This window comes from Clinocottus analis, unplaced genomic scaffold (genome assembly GCF_023055335.1).
Source record: "Clinocottus analis isolate CAN_PGR_092001 unplaced genomic scaffold, fCliAna1.0.p SCAF_12, whole genome shotgun sequence".
Classification (NCBI taxonomy): domain Eukaryota; kingdom Metazoa; phylum Chordata; class Actinopteri; order Perciformes; family Cottidae; genus Clinocottus; species Clinocottus analis.
Genome location: NW_027175843.1, coordinates 5828816 through 5848057, shown reverse-complemented (window position 1 = coordinate 5848057; position 19242 = coordinate 5828816). Strand labels below are relative to the sequence as shown.

General features: G+C 41.7%; 2 protein-coding genes across 19 annotated transcripts in view; both read left to right on the top strand.

Moving 5' to 3' along the window:
- lrrfip1a (leucine rich repeat (in FLII) interacting protein 1a) overlaps positions 1–12114 on the top strand; it is a 37329-nt gene extending 25215 nt beyond the window's left edge. For 9 of the 18 annotated variants that reach the window (XM_068571891.1, XM_068571889.1, XM_068571885.1 and 6 more), the window contains 9 exons: positions 454–480; positions 928–1053; positions 1855–1926; positions 2750–2920; positions 3789–3881; positions 4125–4217; positions 4382–4474; positions 4673–4817; positions 6413–9992. In XM_068571891.1, coding sequence (XP_068427992.1) covers positions 454–480; positions 928–1053; positions 1855–1926; positions 2750–2920; positions 3789–3881; positions 4125–4217; positions 4382–4474; positions 4673–4817; positions 6413–9285 — 3693 coding nt within the window. In that variant the 3' untranslated portion in view covers positions 9286–9992. Of the gene's footprint in view, positions 1–83; positions 382–453; positions 481–927; positions 1054–1854; positions 1927–2749; positions 2921–3788; positions 3882–4124; positions 4218–4381; positions 4475–4672; positions 4818–6412; positions 9993–10327; positions 10378–11223; positions 11345–11433; positions 11514–11602; positions 11708–11845 lie in introns of those variants that run through there. The other 9 variants (XM_068571895.1, XM_068571894.1, XM_068571897.1 and 6 more) reach the window with 6 other exon arrangements.
- A 3696-nt stretch (positions 12115–15810) lies between these two features.
- maip1 (matrix AAA peptidase interacting protein 1) lies at positions 15811–18982 on the top strand. Its single transcript, XM_068572802.1, has 5 exons — positions 15811–16125; positions 16348–16419; positions 17435–17561; positions 17986–18136; positions 18253–18982. Exons 1-5 carry the CDS (start codon positions 15811–15813, stop codon positions 18329–18331), a joined length of 744 nt encoding a protein of 247 aa, XP_068428903.1. The 3' UTR covers positions 18332–18982.
- Positions 18983–19242: the final 260 nt, after the last annotated feature.

Here is a 19242-nt window from a genome sequence, read left to right as displayed (position 1 = left end):
CTTTTTGTGCACTTCACCCTGCAAGCAGAGCTGATTGTCCGCTGCGTTTGAGTCAGAGGTTAACTCGTGGGTTGACTGTGAATACTACCAGAACAATGTTTTGTGCGTGCGTTTGAGGCAGGGAGTGAACGCTGAAGAGGCCTTATCGTTTTGAAGGGTTTTTAACACACAATCTGTTGTTGAATGGAATACTGTGTTGTTTTGTTTTGGTGATTTTTGACACATTCCGTACTAATTTGTTTTGGCATGGAGTTGTTTATTTTGGATACATTTGTGCCTTTTCTCAATTCTGTTAATGTGTAGAAACCAGATTGAAACACGTGTGTTCACTGCTGAGCAGGTTGTAGCGAGGATTTTGGGACTTCCTTCATTCCTCCCTCGGTTGGTCTCTTTGGCCCCATGGACTCCACATCACCCTCGTCTGCTCTGACTGTTTTCTGTTTGTCTCAACAGGTGGAGGACAGAGATTATCTTGAGAAGGTGAGTGGATCACATCACCACATGCTGCGTATGCAGTTACTTAAGATGCATGAAGGGACATCAGTGATGCCGATTTTAATGAATTACTGAAGAATGAGTACTTTTTTTATTTATTTTTTTAGCTTTTATACTTTAGTCAGTTAGAAAAATGTATTCTGGTGATCCCATTTCTTAGTCTGATCTCAATGTTTTCTCTTTTGTGTTTATGATTTTAAAAGGGTACTGATATATTTTCCCAGTTTTGTCAGGATCATATTTGTAACCTAAGGAACTTAGACAGAATATCCTGGCAAATACAGGCCATTTTTCCATCACCTTTTTAAGTGAAAGTGACAGGAGGAAAAAAAATTCAGATCGGACTCAGAGAATGGAGCGCCAGAATTTTGTCACTCGTCCTATTAAGCGTGTCTGAAAAAACCTTTGTGTAATAAGTGTCTTCTTCCTCAGGGGTCTCGAGCAGCTTCTGCATTAACGACAGCAACCCTCACCTCCATAGGCGGGACTTCCTCACGGAGGGGAAGTGGCGAGACGGCTATAACTATCGATGCAGAGACGTCTATACGAGAAATTAAGGTGACGGGGGAGAGGTGGTCTGTGTGTAGGATTTGGTGGCACTTAGCAGTGTCTTCACAGAGTGCAACCAACTGAAAACCCCTTTGCGCCCTCCTCTTATTCTAAGACTGCTGTAACGCGAGTGTAAAACCGTGGTAACACTGTTCCATACCATAATAACACAATCTTTGGGGAGCTGCAGAAGTCCGACGGAGGCTGGCGGTACCACGGTTTAACACTCTGCAGTTTCACAAGCGTGCCAGAAAACTATGGTGTCCTTTCAGGGAACGTAACTGTCCCTTGAGTCAGAGTTTGGTTTGCACCATCCGGGCTACTGTAGAAACCTGACGGACTCTGTGAAGAGGATCCACCCTCTCTGTAGATATTGTAGACTCGTGGTAAGATAGTTTCAGGTGGTCATACACTACTAAAAAACGCTTTTTTTAAATGATAATGAGCCCTTAGAAATGCTACAGACTGTTCCATTAAGAATTCTATTCCAACATTTGGATTTTGTGACAGTTTCTACTGTGTTATGTCTGTGCAGAAATTCTGTCCGGCATCAAACTTCAGTGACAAATTGAGTGTAGAAGAGGCCGAGTCCCTTGCCCACCCAGCTTGATTTAACTGGGTCGCGCCCTTGTACTCTGAGAGGTTGTATAAGGAACGGAGGAAATGTAGCAGACAGAATCTTAGTGCTGTCGTTCTGTTTTTCATTCTTTCTGCAAACACTGTTGCTTTCCTCATTGCCTTGTGCCATCACCTGTTTTTGATGTTGTCGCCCTTTGCTTCTCTGCTCACTGCTGCTGCACTCTTCACCAGGAGATTCATGAACTGAAGGATCAGATTCAAGATGTGGAATCGAAGTACACGCAGAACCTAAAAGAAGTTAAGGTATATAAGCCTGAGAAAGACCTCCTAGAACTCTCAACTCCAGACTCACCATTCACTAATATGTTTGGTGTCTCTAACTTCCCCTGGTGATTTTCAGCCTGGTTACTACCACAGTGGTTCGGATATCCAGTAAAATACACTGTTCCATAGCCCAAAGGACACAGAAATTAAGACAAAGAAACTCTTCATGAAGTATTTTAGAATCACCACTGATGATCCGGACTGGCCGCCAATAGACACACATTGTACTCTAATTGAAGGAAGGGTGCTTTGATCAATGCTTACCGGCTGATATAGGCTCTAAATAGTTTGATCGGTTAAGTCCATGAACGGCAAACAGAAAATGAGATGAAATGTTGTCAATACTGACTGGCCGGCTGTTTAATTTGCTCCGAGAGCAACACAGCTGGACAGACTTACTGCGATAAACATCCATGTATTCTATCATAAACAATATAAAGGACGTGGTCTGTAAAGGATCTGATTCGGATGAATGACGAAAGATGCATTTCTTGCTTGCAGCAATGTTTTTCTAACTTGTGTGTGAACTCCCAAACTGTTCAAGTTGCGTCTGCACGTTGCATGTTTTTGGTCTCTTTGGTCATTTTGGTGTGTGTGTGTGTGTGTTTGCGGGTTAGTCTGTACTTAACATTTCGACTCACCATGGTTACACAGTTGTGTAGAACAGATAGATGGTCGCATTGTCTGGATTCCTCTGCCTGTTGCACCAAACACATAGTTTGCCCGTCCTGTTTGATAGAGGGAAGGATGCCAAGCTGCTGTGTTTCTACAGTCTTTTATTCTCTATACGTCATGACATTAGGATGCTTTCGTGGAGGTGGAGGAGAGGTACCGCAAGGCCATGGTGTCCAACGCCCAGCTGGATAACGAGAAGAACAACCTGATGTACCAGGTGGACACGCTCAAGGACTCGCTCATGGAGTTGGAGGAACTGCTGTCCGAGTCACGGCGCGGATATGAGGACAAAGTCAAGGTACAGCAAGCACAAAAAGGGGCTCCAAAACTAATGATCTGTGATTGTAGCAAACCCAAACAGCTTAAATCTAGTATGTTTTTTATTATTCTGAAACAATTAATTTATCTATTTGAATGGGTGTCATAAAAGCACATATCGTCTTTAATTTTTGTTCAAAGAACTCTGCTGTTGGATAAATGATCAACTGTGAGGTGACGCTGAATACCGAAGCATACGCAGTATTATTGTGCTGTGATGACGCAAACATAGAGCTTGGTCAAGTTTGAGTTTTTGTTCATATTGTCTATCCATCACACATTGTTACATTGATTAGAAGTGAAAGCTGACTGGTCGATCCTTTGCAACTTTGCGGTGCCATTTTGGAGCATATGATCAAAGGACATCATTAAAACAACGAACATACATATTTGTTTTTATTTTTTGTTAAATTCTTGAAACCAACATCAAAACAGACATTTGTAAAACATTGGAAGTACATAAATGCAAGCTAGAAAAATTCAACACTGAGAAATATATAAACCAGACAAACCTTTATGTCAAGGATCTCCAATGTAGACACTCAGACCCATTGCAGCAGTAACGCAGTGCCATCTACGGGCGCTTGTCAAAAAAGCACCATAGTCCTATCTCTTAACGTCTGTGCTCTCTGTTGAACTACTGCAAATGCAGTACAACATACATTGTATTTGTCCATAGGAACATACATTATACTGTATTTTACAATATGTCTGCCACGGTAACGCACAGGACACAGCTGTCACATCGACAACTGACATCACATGAGTCGCGTTCCTGTGTTTCAGGGTGGGGTGTGTATGAGATGGATAGTTTCTTATGAACACAATCTGTTGTTTGTTCCTCACAGGACCACGAGCGCGAGAAACACGCCCACACATTGCTTCAGTTCCAGTTCAATGAAATGAAAGAGACTTTAAAACAAAGTGAAGAGCTGCTAAACGTGAGTAGTTTTCATCTGGTCTGAATGTGTGTCACTCAAAGTGTGTGTGTGGGCGGTACAGGAATGGAGCCTCCCATTGGTTCAAAAGACATGTCATGAAGAACGGTAACAACTGCTTTCTACCCCGCTTGTCACCTAGAGGCTGCGGTTCAATCACTTTTCTTTTTGTTTACACTCTGTACACCTGCATGCACTCTCTCTCTTTCTCCATTTCAAACTTGCTGTCCTTCTCCTGCTGTTTAGGACATCCGCCAGCTCCATATCAAGCAGGAGGGTTTTGTCAGAGAAATCTCTGACTTGCAGGAGACGGTGGAGTGGAAGGATAAAAAGATTGGGGTACGCCCTCTGAACCCTCATCCTTCATTAAGTTCATCACGTTCAGCATGAATTCAGTATCTCCTTTGCATGAACCCGAATACCATCTTTTTACTTTTCCCATCTTTTTCCCTCTGGTCCACTTTTTCTTTTCCCTCTCTTTCTCACTGGGGGGCTCCGCTCAGGCCTTAGAGCGACAGAAAGAATACACAGACGCAATTCGAATTGAGCGAGATGAGCTCAGAGAAGAGGCGGTGAAGCTGAAAGACATTCTGAAGGTCAGCGTGTGACGTTTTGGGACGCAGAGTGTGAGATTAAAGTTGTGAATAATGTCATGGGCACAAAAGCTTTGAAGGTAAAACTGTATCCTTGGGAATTGAAAGTGAAAAGTAATTGCAAGTGCAAATATATATTCTGTGTCTACTTTGACCTCATGCACACGATGAAGCTCATGTTTGCCTTTCTATTTTTTCTAGAAACATGGAATAGTACTTGGTCCTGATCTAAACATCAACGGGGAGATTGGTGAGGCAGAAGTGGACGGGTCCCCCAGTGCAGACCCGGCTACCCAACCGGCTCAGGACTGGCACACCGCTCCATCAGAGGGGAACAGCATGCTGGGTAAAACTTCTAACTACATGGCTCGCCATTAAACTTTCTGAAGATTTTCATTCCACGATGCTTCACAGTAGTGATGGAACAGAAAATTCCGCCATCAAATATAAAACAATCAATATCTGATCCAAATAGTTGATGCCTAATTTTGGAAAGAACTCTTCAGTGTTGTGCTCCTGGAATGTCAAGTGTCTTTACCTCTGATTTTCAGTTCCCTAAAAGGATAAGTCTGGTGATGTTCTGTAGACTCATCTGGTGACTGAAAGTTTATTCGTGAGGTTGGACCATTAGAATAACGAGATAAGCTCCCCTCAAGGTCAACTATGTAGTGTTTTTGAGTTTTCAAGCCAACAACAAGTCCTTTAAAAGTAAACACAAAATGGAAATTTAACATCTACAATTCGATGGTTACTGACCTTGTGGTTTTGTCAATTATACCTTTTTTATTGTGATCAAATTACTTGAAAATCCCAAAATAATGGATGGAAATTGATCTCAAAATGGTCACACATTTATAGTAGATGATAAACAAATAAAAAATAAGATTTACACATGTGTACAATGATTTGGGTGTTTGGTTGTCTTCACCCACATGAATCCGATCTGTGCGCACACATCTGTAAATCGATACAAAAGAATATCAGACATCAAAATTAAGCAGAAATTGTTGTATACAATTCAAAATCTTACTTGTATATTTGTAGACCATGTAATATATGTTTATGATCTTTTGTGTTCAGTTTCACTGCATACAAAATTCAATATCGTGTCGCAGCCTGAGATGCCCTCTTGATTCCTGTTTAAGTAAGCTAAAAACTACAGTGACCAGCTGCTAAAGCAAATAACTGAAACTGAGAAATCCTTGTTGGGAGAGCCAGACAGTAATGAGTGTTAGTTATTTTTAATAATTTTTATGGAATTAGTTGAAAAAAATACAGAAAAACGCCAGACTTATCTTTTTAAGAAACATCTATCCAACCTCTTGCTTTCCTGTTCAAACTAAGATTTCACTTCCAAGCTCAGCATGCTCCTGGACCCCTGGGGTTTATCTTTGTCACCGCTTTCTCCCCCTAGTCTCCATTATTAATGTCTTATCTATTGATTTGTTTCTCTTGCACCTTTTTCATCATTTCAGCTTACACATATTAGTTCTGAATCACAACTAACTCTGTTAATGCATGTGGTGTAGGAGTGTAATTACTGTTAGGTCTCTACAAGGTTGATGGTACAAAGCATTTATTCTTTTAGAAGCAAATAGTATGTGCAGGGAACATCATTGTAAATGCACTGTCACGAATATCTTTGAGCAGCCGGCTACTTCTATTGTCGATCGATGTGCTGGGGATCAAGAACTTAATTTCGGTGTTCCTACTGCATTTTCTTCTTCTTCTTCTTCTTCTTCTTCTTCTTCTTCTTCTTCTTCTTCTTCTTGTCCTTTCCTTGGTCATTTTGGCTTTGCGCTTTTCTTCCTGGCCAATGAATCCATCAGGTGTTCTGCCTTACCTTGATTTCTGCTGATGCACTTTCTCATGAAGATACAGTTTTGAAAATCATGTCTTGAGTCAAACCTCCATCACCGTGTACTCTTCATAATCTCTCAGGCAACACAGAAGAGACTCCATTGAGAAGTAGCGAAGAGGAAGAGGTGGATCCAGAGCGGCATCAAGAAATGTTTGAGGAAGAAAAAGAGAATCATGCAAGCTGTAATGCACTCTTTAATGTTGCTGTTGTGTCTACGCTGGAGACATCTACCGAAGAACAGCCAACGGAAGAACAACAAATGTGCTTGGACAAAGACAGGAAGACGGCCGCCGAAGAAGACAATGCTGAAGAAAGTGACCTCAGCAAGGACTTCAATGTTGACATTATTGACCACTCAAAAACAGAAGACAAAGATATAATCATTTGCAGCCTTGGGCTTTCAGAGATTGTAACAAGTTCTGAGGAAACTGTTCCAGAAACAAAAAAGCAAGGGGGAGATTTAGAGGAGACCAGTACCCAAGATTTAGGGGAGACAGAAAACAAAAGCGGTAGTGTTGAAACACAGTGTGATGACATTAGAGTGTCATGTAACAACATTTTTGAGGAGCAAGAAAACAAACATGAAGATGAAAAAAGTAACTTGCTAAATACAGAATCATGTCATCAGCAACAAGCTGCACAAGATGTTATGACCAAAAGTTTATCTGATGAGTTCGACCCAACCATTTCAAACACCGAACCTCAACCAGAGCCTGAAAATGCCAAAGAGGCAGAGAACGACGAGGCAGAGGAAATATCAGGTAAATGTCAGCCTCAGGGCTCCGACGCTGCTTCAGGGAAGAAGAAGAAAAAAAAGAGGAAAGGCAAAAAGAAAGGAGGAGTGCACGAGAATAAGAACCAACAAAAAGATGTAACTGATCAAGAAAAAGGCAAAAAAGAAATGGACAACAAATCGGCTACAAGAAATAATGGGCCAACGGCAGGACCTGAAGTTGACGCTTCTGCCACTGGTGACCTCACCAGTGACCTAAAGAAGTCACCGGTGGATCAAGTTAAGAATGAGCAGGACAGGCAAGAAGAGGGAGTAGAAACAGCAAAACCCACGGAAACCTTTTTTACCAACGAATCTTTGAAAGAATCAGCAGTGGAACTCGTTACAGATGACCATGACAAGGAACCAAAGTTGAAGACGGAGAACGTAGAAGAAGCAGAACTCTTAGAAACTCCCAAGAATGATCCGGAAGAACAGAACAAGGGACCAAGTTCAGAAACTGAAACCGTAGAAGCAATAGAGGTAGTGGCACCCGCTGAAACCTTTTCTCATGTTGAAACTCTCAATAACTTCAGAACAAATGCCAGAAAGGACGAAGGACAATCTTTGGAAACTGAGAAATTAGAAGACGTGGGCTCTTTAACAAGTCCTGTCCCAGAGACCAAACCCAGCACTTCTGATCTTATCGACAACTCTAAAGGTGCCGAGAGCACTGATGATCTCGACAGAGGGTCTTCTTACAGAATAGATAACTCTAACAGTGAAACCAGCGTCTTTACCACGGACAATGCCACCCACATTGAGTCAGAAATTGTTGATAGTGTAGAGGATGAAGTTGGGTTTATTGAAGAGATACTAGTTGAACATTCAGATTGCAACACCAAAATCACCTTTGAAAAGAGCGGTAAGGAAAACAGTGATCAATTGCATGTTCCAAGCAATGTGGACATGGCCACTGGTGGACCTGGATCCACCATCAATCCTAAAAGTAAAGACGAGGAGCCTGTGTCCCAGTCCTCTACCGATGTCTTTACTGACACTCTCAAGAGCCTGCCTGGCTTAGAGACACTCAAAGCCATGAACTCGAGCAGCCATGGTGCTTCCATCAAGGTTTCTGGTGGATGTCCAGAGGAGCCAGGAGCAGAGACTGTGCAGGAATCCCCTCCTCCCAGTCCTGATGTGGATGATTCAGCGCCAAAAGCAGAAAGAACCAAAATGGAAAAGTTAAACGAAGGCTTGAGACACGCCGAAGATTTAGTCAAGTCAGTCCGCTCACGTGATGGGCAAAGTGATAGTTGTGACAGTGAGTCATTAATGAAAACCACCGATGCATTTGACTCTGTGAAGAGTCTACTGGAGACTGTTGGAGTAGCGCAGGCCAATCATCAGGGGCACTTACACAGCCAGGATGCACCTGAGGAATCAAACGCCAAAGTGTCCTCTGAAACAGAAAAGGTCAATACCATTGATGAGACGAATACACTGGCCTCTCCAAAAGAAGCGACTGAAATCTGGTCCCCGGTGGAGCAGGACCACAGGTTACCTCCAACCATTACAGAACATCCAAATCAAAAGGATTCGCAGAGTGAGACGGAGCAACTGCATGAACCCGGCAAAGACAAGCCTAAGGATGACGATCCGTTTCAACACTCCCAGCAGGACAGCGAAGAAGAGGACGGGGATGAAGGATATTCTTTTGATTTCGATGAGATGGATGTGGAGGCAGCTGTAGCAAGTCTAAGAAATCCTAAACGGGAAGAAGTGGAGGAAGGAGTTGAAGTCATGGCCGATGACGGCAGCAATGGTAGTTTGTCCAATGAGAATAGACGAGCTGAGTCACTCGATCCAGACAACCAAAGCTCCTGCGAGGACATCTCTAACAAACAGAGTGGAAATCTGGAAAATATGTGTGAAAAGCAGAAAAACATTCCAGAGGAAGAAGAAGTGGGTGTGGCAGATGAGCCCGGGCACCTTACAGAGGGAGGACGAGTTTTGAGTGTTGAAGGGTTGGGCGTTGTTGCAGAGGACATTGTCCAGGCGGCCTCTCTGCCTGTAGAGGAAGGATTAGATGCCATGAAGCATGAGCTGCAGGGCCAAGATTTACCAAAGGGAACGGAACAGGTAGCCAGCAGTAAAGAGCCACAGCTTGCAGGGAAAGATGTGAAGAGGAACAGCAAGAAAGGCAAAGGCAAGGGCAAAGAGGAGTGTAAGATGTCTTAGCTTACAGATGGTATGGATATATATATCATTGAATCTGTCCTTGCTCAGCTGTTTACAAAATAGTAAAATATGTGTCGCAAAACACTTCTTTTTAATCCTTTCTCAAGTGAATATACGTTTGTATATCATTTCCATTGACTCCATTTAAACAGATTTTAGAACCAGTATCGAAATCTTACTAGATCTTACTATTGGACAATAATGCACTTTCATGCTGCTGCTTGTTATGTGTTGTGGATGGATAATTTTGTATCGCATAACTTTTTCATGCTACAATTTCGGTATTGATTCATTCCATAGGGGTACAATAAAAAAAAACACATATGTTAATTGTAATGGGTTAGTTAGCAAACCAGCTTTTACGTGCTTCCATGGTAGTGTTGGTTAATTAAAATGCAAAGTGCTTGGAAACCCTGATCTGCTCTCAGAGAGTAATACAACTGCTGGTGGAAAGCCATTTCCATCTACGAGAATTGGAAATGTATGACACATGTATGTTTGCTTTTTATTGCACTTAATGGAAAAGACAATTGTGGTGCGTCAACGCCAAAATGCCAATAAATACCCCACTGTTGCAAGTTTTAAATGTGGATCCAAATGCATTTTTTATTTATTTTTTGTAGGGAAATTCCTTGAGTGACAGAATGCACAATGTTTCAGCCCCTGGCAAATATTTTCAGTCAGTACATGTATACCTTCCCTTGTGGCCACATAGTGTGAATGGAGCCAGCTGTGTGCCCTTGCATTGACCATCTTCTCCACAGTTTGTGCATGCTAACAATCCCCCACACACATCACTCCCTCATGGAAGGAATACGCTGTTGCATGCATCAACCTCCCACCCTGACCCAGACCCCTCCCCCTCACCACCATCTCCTTGGCTATCTCCCACCCCTGGTACGTGAACTTCTTTTTATTCAAAGATGGATGGCAGAGGTTGTGATCGTCGCTATCTGAAATGGCCTTGTGATGCACGCCTGCATGATTTGTAACCGAGCCTCTGATGTTGAGTGTCTTCTCAAACGTGTGCTTCATCTTGCAGAGATTCGCCTGAGGAAATTGGTGGATGAACGGGAGAAAATGATCGAGCAGGTGGGTCCGCGATCCCATCCGTTTTCTGACACAAACAACTGTCATCTCAGTGAAAATTACAATTAATATTGAGAGCTATAATAATTAATTGTATTAATTGTATATTAATCCAATGCTGAAAATAGTCCCCCAACAGATGAATTAGGTCTTCCTGTTTGAGTTATGTTTGCTAAAAAAACAACAGTGATCAGCTGTTTCAGGAATGAATGGGCCTTTTTTATAACTGCAACTATACATTTGTGGGGACTCATGAGCGGGTTTGGTGTTTGTAATCAACTAGTGGTGGGCCGTGCATTTCCTATTTTTGCTTTCAATGCGTCTCTACGTCTGAAAAACCTCAACACTATCAACTGTTTAACGGTGTGCAGGCATGTGCAGCAGATGTTGTGCATCCTGGCTGACCGACTTGATCAGCCCAAACCCGTCGGGTCAACAACAATGCATGTTGTCCAAATAATCACCAAACAACCAGTCACATTTAGTAATATCAAACAATCCAAAAAAAATTAAAATCCTGCACACCCTGCAACGGCCTGCTTAAACTGTTTTGCTGACATAGACACACCGGAGAGAAAAATTCCGATTAGATGAAAGCCTGCTGCCCTGAAAGGCACTGCTGCAGGCTTAAGTCTGAAGGCAAAGCAACGGAGGAAGACAGGATCTGTGCAATGAGAAATTAAGCTGATAGGGAAAAATAATTATAATAGATGTAGTGTATTTATGAAAAACAATACAATTTATAAAATAGCTATAACTTTGTGATTGTTTAGGCCTGCAGTGAAGGCTCCGAAGGCCCTGACGGCCCACCACTGTAATCAGCTGATGTACTCATGGCTTCTCTTGCAGGTAAAGAAGCTCAAGTCCCAGCTGGACCAGAAGACACACAGAAACGGCATGGAGAACAGTTCAAGCCCGGGCGGTGACATTCTTGAAAACGGCACCGATCCCAACTTAATAGAGCTGCAGAGTGAGTAAACGAGATGCACGAGAACCGACCGGCACTTTGCCGTTTCATTGTCACCTAAAACTCAAGACTTTTCGCTCAATCTCTTCCAGGAGACTCCAGCAGGCAAATTAGTGACTTTAAGTTCAAGCTCGTGAAGGCGGAACAAGAAGTGACCGCTTTAGAACAAAATGTAAGCTTGGAAGAATCATGAATTCATAGCTTACATAAAAAAAAACATATATGTATATATTCTCACCTTTTTTTCTTTTTGGTTTCCAGGTGACCAGACTTGAGGGTCAGGTGACGCGCTACAAGTCTGCAGCAGAGAACGCAGAGAAAGTGGAGGATGAGCTAAAGGCAGAGAAACGGAAACTACAGAGAGAGGTAGAGAAAACAAAAAGAAAAGAGGAGCCGACTGTTTAACAGGCTGTGTTTTAATCTAATCTTCTTCTCTCTCTTTCTCTCTCTCTCACTCTCACTCTCTCTCTCCCCCTCCCTCGCCATCCTCGTTTGACCCTACAGCTGCGCTCAGCCCTGGACAAGGTCGATGAAGTCGAGTCCAACAACAGCCACCTGTCTAAAAGACTGGAGAAGATGAAGACTAGTCGCGGCATGGCACAGACTCCATAGCAACGCCACAACACTGGCTCATCTCCTGGATAAAAAAAGTCTTCCTGCATCTTGGGTTCCTCTTCGATCTGCTGGATAAAAACCTTGAGAAAAAGAACACACAAAAAGCAAAAAAAAAAATTGTAGTTATCATATTCACAGAATAGAGAACGAGCAACGTGCCATTTCTTTGTCTGTTTTTTTTCTGCCCGATGAGAAGTCTTCATAGCGATGACGCACACACGGTGGGGGCGTATCTTTGTGTACCTCTGCTAAAGTAGGGAGAGGGGTGGGCCATGCGGAGGGTCCCGGGACAGAGCGCCGCTTTCTGTGCCGTAGCTGCACTGCACTACTGTTTTCCTGCTGCCTCTCATCAAGACTCAAGACACGGGACTGGTCTTGCTCACATAGGAGGACAGAGACATTTTTGAAAAGACGGATTCAGAGTGCGGGGAGCGTTACCGACCCGTTGACCCGAGACCGCGTTGAAGACAACAGAGGGCTTTGTGTGTGTTGCTGTGAATGGAAGTGGAGAAGAATGATGTGTGTTGTCCTCATTTGCATTCAAAGCCAAACTATGTTTAAAGGCAAACATATCCCTCCCCCAACATAATAGCACACAGTGTAAACAGTCTAGAAGTCACCAGCCGTAGCCAGCAGCCGACTCGCAGCACGTTCCCGCCCTTTCTACCAAGACTCCAGACTCATGTTTCCCAGCTGCTCTGCTTCCTATAGTCAGTCACTGATTGGCTCTCGTGCACACGCACGCACCTACACACACACGCACACGCTGAGACTCACTGCGGAAATGTGACATTAGGGGACTCAGAGGTGTTGGCAGCACAGTGCAGGACCGCTGGGTAGGAGCTGCTTCACGGTTTACAAAGCTTCAAGATGTTTGTAAGGGAACGTTAACAACTGTAATCTTTGTGCAATAAAAGCTCCAACCTTATTGGTGTGCGCACACGTGAGGGTGTGTAGTGTGTGAAAGCTCTTTGACTGGTCAACTATCTACAAGTACAGGTTCATATATCATAATATAATTATTTAATTATCTTCATGTGCATATTCATCTGTTACAACAAAAAAGTTTATTCCAAAAATTAACTGAATATCTAATTAAAAATAAAATGGCATATTTTGAAAAGCATTTACTTATAACATGAGAAAGATTGTTAATTAAAAAAAACAATGTTCACATTCCAACTGAAGGGGGCAAATATCTTTGTGTGGTGGCCGCAATGTGCTGATGTAGTTGTGCAATACAGAAATCATCCTAAAACCAAGGTATTGAAGACAATATCTTGGGAGCCGATCCCAGCTGACCTCGTGTGAAGGTCATTCTATCTCAGGGCGCATAGGGACGGCTCAAATTCACACATACGGGCAATTTAGAGTCCAATTAACCTGAGCTGCATGTCTTTGGACTGTCGGAGGAAGCCGGAGAACCCGGAGGGAACCCACGCTGCCACCGGGAGAACATGCAAACTCCACACAGAAAAATAATATATAAATATAAATATTATATTGTCTATTTAGGGTGTTAGCCAGTTTGAAAATTTATAAGAATATATACCATAGATCTCTCCATCTAAATCTTTACTATACATATGAAGACATGTACACTTAACATTACTTGACAAAATGCAATGCTGTTACATTAATATAACTTGTATGCCTCATAACTAACCTTAAACAGCTAGAATGTTTGTACCTACATTTGCACTAATGCACTCTCAAAGTTCTGCTGCTTCTTAGCTAGCTAGTGAGGTTAGCTTGTCAAAATGTGAAATATTAACTTCTCTGTTTCTATTTTTGAGACTGACACCTGTGGGTTTTGCACAGTGATTGGCAGATTAATTGATCATTAATAAATTGGTAGTCGTTGAAAGGATCCAAACACTACTTCGAAAGTGCCTTGAGTCAAATAAGTTGATTATCTCTATATCATAGTATCACCATATTAACGTGGAGGTCTGTTCCTCTCTCTGGGACAGAAATGCTGCCGCTTGTGAGTTTTTAAGTTATTTTTGATTTGTCCATACTGTGATCACTGCTGGTTTTTCTTTATCTCATGTGACTCATGTTGACTGTGGGATGGCTTTTTGTTGCAATGGCTGACCCCGCTCTGCCATCTGCTGGCAGTGGATATGTACTGCACCACCTGTTGATCATAAAGTGAGGGCAAAGACAACATGCTAGTGTTTTCTGTCCTCTGAAGTTTGGAACACATGGACCTAAATTGACTGAAATACATTTGTTTATTCAAAAGGCAATTTACCATGAATACACATCAGAACCTTTGCTGGGTTATATTAATTGAAATTTGGCCTCTGCAATTAACCAATTGTACACATTTGAGGTCATACAATTTATTCTCTTGATATCTTGATATATGTTGCTGAACTGACGCTTTTTATCTAAACATGTTTGCAATATATCATCTCTGAAATGTCTAAATTATGTGCAACGGTTATTACAGCTCCAGGTTTTCTTGTCCCAAAGGGTAGGAAGCAATTTGGAAGATGTTTAGTCAGGATCTTATCTTTTGACTGAGACGTTAAAAAAAGAAGCTATAAGAGGACGGCACCTTTGTGTTCAGAAAGATGGATTATAAAAACACATGAAATCAAAGGATATTTATATATTAACCAAATATTTAATTTAGTCACTTCACTTCTCTCTTAATACTACCGTAAATAATGTAAACAGACGTTGATGGTCTCAATCTCTAGTTTCAAGTCTTCAATACACCATGATGTTCATTTAGTAAATTATGGTCCACTTGGAGTCAAATAGAGCATAAAACAGGGGATGTTTGTGGGCGGGGCACGGCGTCTCCACGTCATCTCTCCGCGGTGGTCAATTCCGTTCACTGGTTGCAAAAAGCCAAGATGGTGATGGTCAAATCGCCAGTAAGGCCGAGCTGGTTGGTAAGCCGTGTGGCAGGTGGCGAAGACGGCGGTCCACAAACCAATCACGGCGACTACGTCCACTTCTGACACAGTCTGCGTCTCATGTGGATGTTTCGTTCATCCAAACATCCCGAGCTCCAGCACATACTCGTATCTCATTGCCTTCATAAATTCAGGCAATTGGTTCAGGTCTGTGGAGTCGATGTCAAGTACCTCCGATTTATCACCTGATGGGTTGAATTAATAAAAAGAGGCACTAAAATATGATACAGTATACCATAAAACATTTGCAAACAAAAACAACAAAAAACATTCCTATAATAGAATGACATCAAAATCTGAGTTTCATCTGAAAGTGGACGAGTAAGTGGGTTGGTGCAGTATATTTTTGAGCAATCGAACAAGCTGGCATCTCCGCGAGTGACAGGTGGAGGTGCAATGCCTCCTGGGGGCTGAAGAGAGCCACTTTCTTCCTCCCCGTCACCTGAGCCAGCAGGTTGTCCATCACCTGAAGGGAGAGCTTAGAGTTAGAAATGCAACATTTTTGTATTCTATATATGCAAATAAAGACGACACATCCAAAATGCATCTTCATGACATCGCAGGGAGACTAAACGCAGGAGCCTCACGTCGTAGTGGGTCCCAACTAGTCTGCAGACCACAGGAGCTGATCGGATTCAAAGAACTGGGATGTGAAAATCCTCTGCCAAGCCCGGGAACTGTTTTCTCAGATCAGCAGGTTCAACGAAAAAGTATATGAATAAATAATAGTAAAAGTCGGCTGTAGAAATATAAATATCGTATGTTAATTACTAAACAATGTAAGTGTTTGGTGAATACACAAATTAATCATATACTCCGAATTGTGTTGCAATACTGGCTGTATTTGGAATAGCTATTTGTTTCTCATCGGAAGTTACAAGCACAAGGAACCGGAAGCTTCCGATGTAGACAAAAAAAAAGATGGCGCTCCCCATGTTAAGAGGTTGTCACAGGTTTCCATCAACATTAAGCTTCACGCGTCTCTGTTTATATAAAAGTATCATCCTGAACCGGTCCGGTAAACGACGACTACCTTCTCTATCGCCTTTCGCCGTGGTGGCGGCGCTCCGCCCGTACAGCTCCGACCACGGCGGGCAGAACAAGAACCAAAAGGTGGTGGTTCTCGGCATCCCAAATCCCTTCATCTGGTTTCGCACCCGACTAAACTATTTCCTGATCCGGGCGTACTTGGATAGTGAGTTCAACATTGAAGAGTTCACGGAGGGAGCGAAGCAGGTCTGTAAGCACCCGTAAATCGATAGTGCTTAAGTGTTGTCAGCGAGCCACAACTGCCCTAAAGGCTATAGGTTTCATTGAACGTGATTTATTCGCCCCCATCCCACACACACACACACACACACACACACACACACACACACACACACACACACACACACACACACACACACACACACACACACACACACAGCGTTAACCAGGTTCTGTTAACTCTTGCAGGCCTTCACCCATGTTTCCAGACTCTTGGCACGGTGTCAGTTCGACGCCTTGGAAGGGCTAGTGGCTAAAGACGTAAGTATGGGAAGCCAACAGGTCCAAACTTGTATTATACATTTTCTACCTTGTTATTGATCATATTTCAAAGAGTATCAACATATCAATCAAACTGTATATATATAGATATATAGATATAGATACATAAATATATACATATACATACACATATATATATATATATATATATATATATATATATATATATATATATATATATATATGAGATTGAGGAGTCTGTCGTGTGAGTTGCTACTTTAGAAACGGAGTCAAAGAGATGTTGTGGGTCACCAAATGGATATTAGGTGTGACCTGTCTATCACTAGCCTTAAAATTCATGTCTTCTAATATTGGTGTAAGTTTATGAAAACCGATAAGAAAGAACAACAACAACCTATACGTTCCACTTGATGTCTCTCGCCGATCCCCACTTCCAAGTACAATCGACATGGTCACATATGTCTGTGTCATTGTTTTTGCAGATGGTACACAGTGAATCTTCTTACAACAGGCAACAGTTATTGAATATCACAAATAGAATATGAAGAGATTGTCCATTTAATATATAATTTTGTTTATCTGAGATTTTTTTAGAAGCTGTATGTGTTCTGCAGTTCTGAGTCCCACATCTGTTTCCTTTATGTACGGGACTGGAGAAGTGTTCCCCCTATGCATAGATTTTCAGGTCACAGTGGGCCACTGCAATTCCTGCATGATGTTGCCTTAGATTTAAATGATTCGAGTAAGTTCCATCGTAGGACAAAGCAACACAGGCTTTTCCCCCCTCTGTGCTTCATGGTTTTTGTGGCTCACAGGATGTTTTAACCCTTTAGGTTTTTTTTAGCCTATACTCATTGTGAAATACTTATTGTGAAATACTGGAGTGTTTTTCATCAACAGATGCAACTTGTTATGATGCCTCATAAGTAGGAATGGCAAACAAAAAAATGAGTAGTATTTTAAGAATCACTGTAATCTCTATGCTTAAATTGAGATTTATCTTTTTATTTATTTATTTTGTATGTCTTCACAGTTGATTGCAAAGCTGGAGGAAAAGTGCAACATGCTGCCATTGAACCACAAGAAAGCTCTCTATGCAGACGCTGATGACATCATGTACACACAGCCTGGACACGTGGGCATCTACAATGGTGACAATGGTCAGCATGAAGTCTTTACCTCCAACCAAAATCAATGAATAGATGCTAACAAGTACGGAGTGTATACCAGAGCCATATATATATATATATATATATATATATATATATATATATATATATATATAGACCAAGAAAGCAAAACAGCTGGGCGATATCATTTTCAACAACTATTTATATTTCTATATCTGTATGTGTATATATATATGTATATATATTGGGAAAGAGAGTAGGAACCAATCCCCCCCCCCCAAAAAAAGCTAACAAATAATTAAACAACTTTACTGGGGAATGAAGGCAAACTCATGAAGAGCAACAGAGCAGATATCCATCTTGCAGGATGGAACAGACAGACATGCTGTAGTTGTTGTGTGTTTAAAATTGGCCAATTATTTTTGTGTAGTTTTAATTGGTTTTATTTTTTCAGGGAGGAAATTTGTCAGTATTCTGATGCGTTTCTGGTATTTGACCAGTGCTCATCTTCCTAACGACACCATGGAGGGAACCCGTGTGTTCCAGGTGGCCATCGGTGGAGAGGGAGAAGCAGAAACAAAGAGACTTCTAAGTGCAATTTATGAGTCAGTATATCTTTCCTGAACCTTTCAGGAGTGTAAGCACTCGAGCATAAAGAATAGAACTAAGCTCTATAGGAATTGGAGTATCCATGCTAATCTTTTTTTTCTATCTTTGACAGATTCCAGAGGGAGTTCACGAAGGGAGTGCCTCCGGACTGGACCATTACAAGGATAGAGCACTCTAGGCTTTTGGATTGAGGTGGCAATGATTTGTGGCAGTTGCGCCACCGGGAAACAAATCAAAGACATGAAATTATCGCCCCTCAGTATTCGCTTTCATTTAATTGAGTAAAACAAGAGCAGCTTGAGATTTACCACAGAGTGGAAAACGGGATCCATCGCCTCACTAAGAAGTCTGAAGAAACCACCGAGCAAACTTAGATTCACTCACTATTCATTGTAAAAAAGAACATATGAGCCGCCCGATCTATCCTCAGAGAGACTGCTTAGATCTGTCTGCAGTATAACAGTGTTTCTTATCGTTTTCTTCAATATCTAGATGACAGGAGATGTGGGAATTCTTGATCTTGTCATATTAACCATTATGTAGCATCACATAGGTGTGCCTTGCACCCCTACTTGAAAACTCATCTTGTTTTTTTTTGTTGCAAAGACCAACTATAGTCAGGTACTTTACTATTATTTCTCTGCTTGAGCCTCTGTGGTATAACAATGTCGCCACACAGTTATTGGTCTTCCTTTTTTATTTTTTATCCCAGACAACCTGTTGCAGTAATCTGACTCTGAAGTACATGCTATATACTTACTGTATGTGTATAAATGTATTTGCAATGATTAAAGCTGCAGCAGACCCTTGATTATTTTATTAAAGATTTAATAAAGGAAAAATGTGCACAGTTATTTATTCGTCCATTAAACTTGTTATTTTTTACTAATATTTAAATAAGGAAATGTGTGCTAAAACGTGAATGAAGATTACATGAAAACCATCTGAAAATGAAATACAATCGTATAATCAAAGTTTTTTTTAAAAATCAACGGAAGAAAAAAATGAAAAAGCCATAGAAGAAAACAAATCGAGCTTCTCATCGTGTCACTCGCTATCTGCTCTCCCATTGGTGTGTTCTCTCAAGTTCTTTCCTCCCATT

What these genes read in the sequence shown, in the direction of transcription:
- maip1 (XM_068572802.1), top strand. Translation starts at nt 15,811, where the DNA reads ATGGCGCTCCCCATGTTAAGAGGTTGTCACAGGTTTCCATCAACATTA. An exon ending in AAGGGCTAGTGGCTAAAGAC is followed by an intron (nt 16,420 to 17,434) that starts GTAAGTATGGGA and finishes ATGTCTTCACAG; the next exon opens with TTGATTGCAAAGCTGGAGGA. An exon ending in CTTCTAAGTGCAATTTATGA is followed by an intron (nt 18,137 to 18,252) that starts GTCAGTATATCT and finishes TATCTTTGACAG; the next exon opens with ATTCCAGAGGGAGTTCACGA.